Below are 2,747 nucleotides of genomic sequence, written 5' to 3'. Positions count from 1 at the left end.
AATGGGAGAGATAGTGACGACGGAGATAGCAGTCCAGGAGACCGAAGAAAAATGAGTGTCAGCGTGTCAGATCCATGCGAATGGATCGCGCGGGTAGGTTGATTAGATGGACCTGAAACCGTAAAATAAAACCTTCATGGACAATCTGCAAAAGGAAGGGGATTTTTAATTCCAACGGAGGCAAATCTACCGTGACAGGCTTTTCTTGGTATGCAGTTATCTTGTGCATGGTGGCATAGCTCGTAGTAGAAGAAGCGCAAGTGAAGGTATGAGAGCCTCTCGCGGCAGAAACACAACCGAATTCATTCCCCGAAATGCGTCTCCTCATCACACGTGTAGTTGACTTGGGACTTCCTTTCCTCGAGGTTAAAATTTAATGGTAGCCCAATTCATCCTTATATCATAGACTTGCATCTCCTTTCTGAACATGATACCACAGGCAAAATCGCCTTTGTTCAATGCTGCTAAAGGAGGCCGTGAGCAAAGCAACAAAAAAGAAAATCTAAGGCGATGCCCAGATTTTCCCCTAGTCGCTTTCGCAAGCATGAGGACGAAATAAAACGGTGGAAATGGAGCCTTTCAATCCGTTTTCCAGTGTCCCGCAAGTCCAGAGTCAATATCATCATGTTTCCCTATCCATAGCTCGACCGCGTACAATGCCATGGTGCAACCAAGATTGATCCATCTCCAGAAATTCCCGGCCCCATCGCCGTGATTGCTCCACCATTCACCATTCCCATTTCCCCCCATTGCTTGGGAGGTGGATGCAAAGTGCTGCATCAACAGACTTGTATACACGGCAATGAGGATGGAAGGGGAAAACCAACTCAGAAGGCCTAGGAATTGGCCAGCAACATCCGAATCCTCCAGGGAGGCCTCCTGGGAAAGGGCGCGGGCTCCGGCCTCGCGAACAGCTGGGATGATTCTTGTGGATGCGTAGAAGACGAATAGTCGATAGGTGAGGGAAATCAGGACCGACGGTGTTACGGCACTGAAGGCCGCGCTTACGACGTTGAAGGCTGCATGGATGATGGAAGGAAGTGTGGAGAGAGCGTGCATGAGAGTGGTATAGGAAGCCATGATGATAGGAGGTAGAGGAGGGAATTCGGCTGTTTGGGAGGCGGATACGGAGAGAGGTTCGGTGGCGGACGTGGAGGATGAGGACTTATAGTCCGTGAAGATCTGGTAGATACACAAGACGACGTAGGCGAAGAGCAGTGAGCTCTCCACCGGGTTTCCTCGTCCACTGCCAATACCCCAGGCGCAAAGGAACACAGCACAGGTAATGGAGACGCCGATTAGGGCTGAATCGACGTTGCTGATTTCGGGGAACTGTAAGACGCGCCAGAGGAAGTAAACGGAACTTGAAATTATGGATGCGGACAGGACTAGAAGGCCAATCTTCACGACACGGAAGAAGTCAGCATTATACATTATAATCACGTAACGCTATATGGATTAAAAAGGAGACCAGAATACACATACCATCCAACTATCGCTTCTCCCGCCTCGATTGACCAACCACCTCGTGATCTGTCCAGCGGCCTGGATGACAAGCAAACTGCAAAACCCCTCCGCCAGTTGGAAAAAAGGAGTTGACCAGCTCAACAGCGTATCCCACCCGCCCACAGTAGCATTCTCTACAAGGCCGTTTGCCCCAAACAACCATCGAACAATCGAAGTATCTTGCGCCCTCTTCCCGCCAAACGTGCGCTCAACCCATCCAACCCGGATACCGCCGGTGGAGCTACCATCACTATCGTTCGCATCGACGGAGAAGCGGTTCAACGACCAAATGAGTAAAGCCGGAACAATAAGCCATTGTGTAGACCTGAGAATGAGGATCACGGAGTTTCGGGTCCACGAGCGATCCGGGGTGGTGAGTCTGAGCAGGGAGAAGAAGAAATAGAAGGCAGCAAGGCACAGGGAGAAACCTAGGCCACAGGTCCTGCCACCAACATCGAAGGCAAGAGGAATCGAGAGCACGATGGACGTGAGGAAGACGGCCGACGAGAAGATTCGGAAGATCCACATCGACGGGGACGGCTGGCGCAAAGAGGCGCTTGCGATAGAGGTTTGGGTCGAGAGATAGATATGGGTTAAAGCAGCACAGGAAGTGCGAGCTTTTGCGGGCGTCTTCGAGGAAGGGGTTTCTTCAAGGGTTATTCCTCGTGTCCTGTTCCAGATATGTTGCACGGCCCGGTTCGTTGGCCGCGTGGAAGGCAGGCTGCAGGAGGGAGCTATTTATGAAGCACGAGGGTGAAGAGCGGTGGGCGGTGTGTGGAGTGAGGTGTGCTGCTGCGGGGAGCTCACGAGGAGCTGGAGCACGCGAGGATTAGCTGTTGAAGCAAGGGATAGGACAAGCACGGGGGGCAATATCTCTGAGGAGGGCGTGAAGCACGTAGAACAAGGGCAAAAGGGAGAGGGCAAAGGTGAAAAACGAATATGGGGATGGAGAGGAGAGGGGAGGCGGAGAGGAAAAGTTGCGAGGCGTGGAGTGGGTTGGTTCGAAAACTCGCTAACTCAATAAATAGGAAGCCGAAAGTATATTTACAGATAAACCTATATATTTAGTTAATTCACTAACTACTGCTAGTAGTTGTCCGCAAGTTGCCAATGGTGAAATGTCCTCTGCCATCCAACTATTGGCATCCAGTCCGGAGCAATGTTGGTTTTCTGGTTGGAATTGAACGAATGGGATATTTAATCCCCGGGCGTCTGTTGGGCTTGTGACCCGGGGGGAAAAC

At 51.4% G+C, this 2,747-nt stretch overlaps 1 protein-coding gene across 1 annotated transcript; it reads right to left on the bottom strand.

Annotated features, from left to right (window-relative positions):
* Positions 1-579: 579 nt before the first annotated feature.
* Positions 580-2,638, bottom strand: HCAG_01990 (conserved hypothetical protein; the record flags this gene model as incomplete). The annotated part of the gene is made up of 3 exons (XM_001544893.1): positions 580-1,401; positions 1,486-2,136; positions 2,588-2,638. 3 exons carry the CDS (start codon positions 2,636-2,638, stop codon positions 580-582), a joined length of 1,524 nt encoding a protein of 507 aa, XP_001544943.1.
* Between the last annotated feature and the right edge of the window lie 109 nt (positions 2,639-2,747).

This window comes from Histoplasma capsulatum, genomic scaffold, assembly GCF_000149585.1.
Source record: "Histoplasma capsulatum NAm1 scaffold_1 genomic scaffold, whole genome shotgun sequence".
NCBI classification, from domain to species: domain Eukaryota; kingdom Fungi; phylum Ascomycota; class Eurotiomycetes; order Onygenales; family Ajellomycetaceae; genus Histoplasma; species Histoplasma mississippiense.
This window is presented reverse-complemented; position numbering and strand designations above follow the sequence as displayed.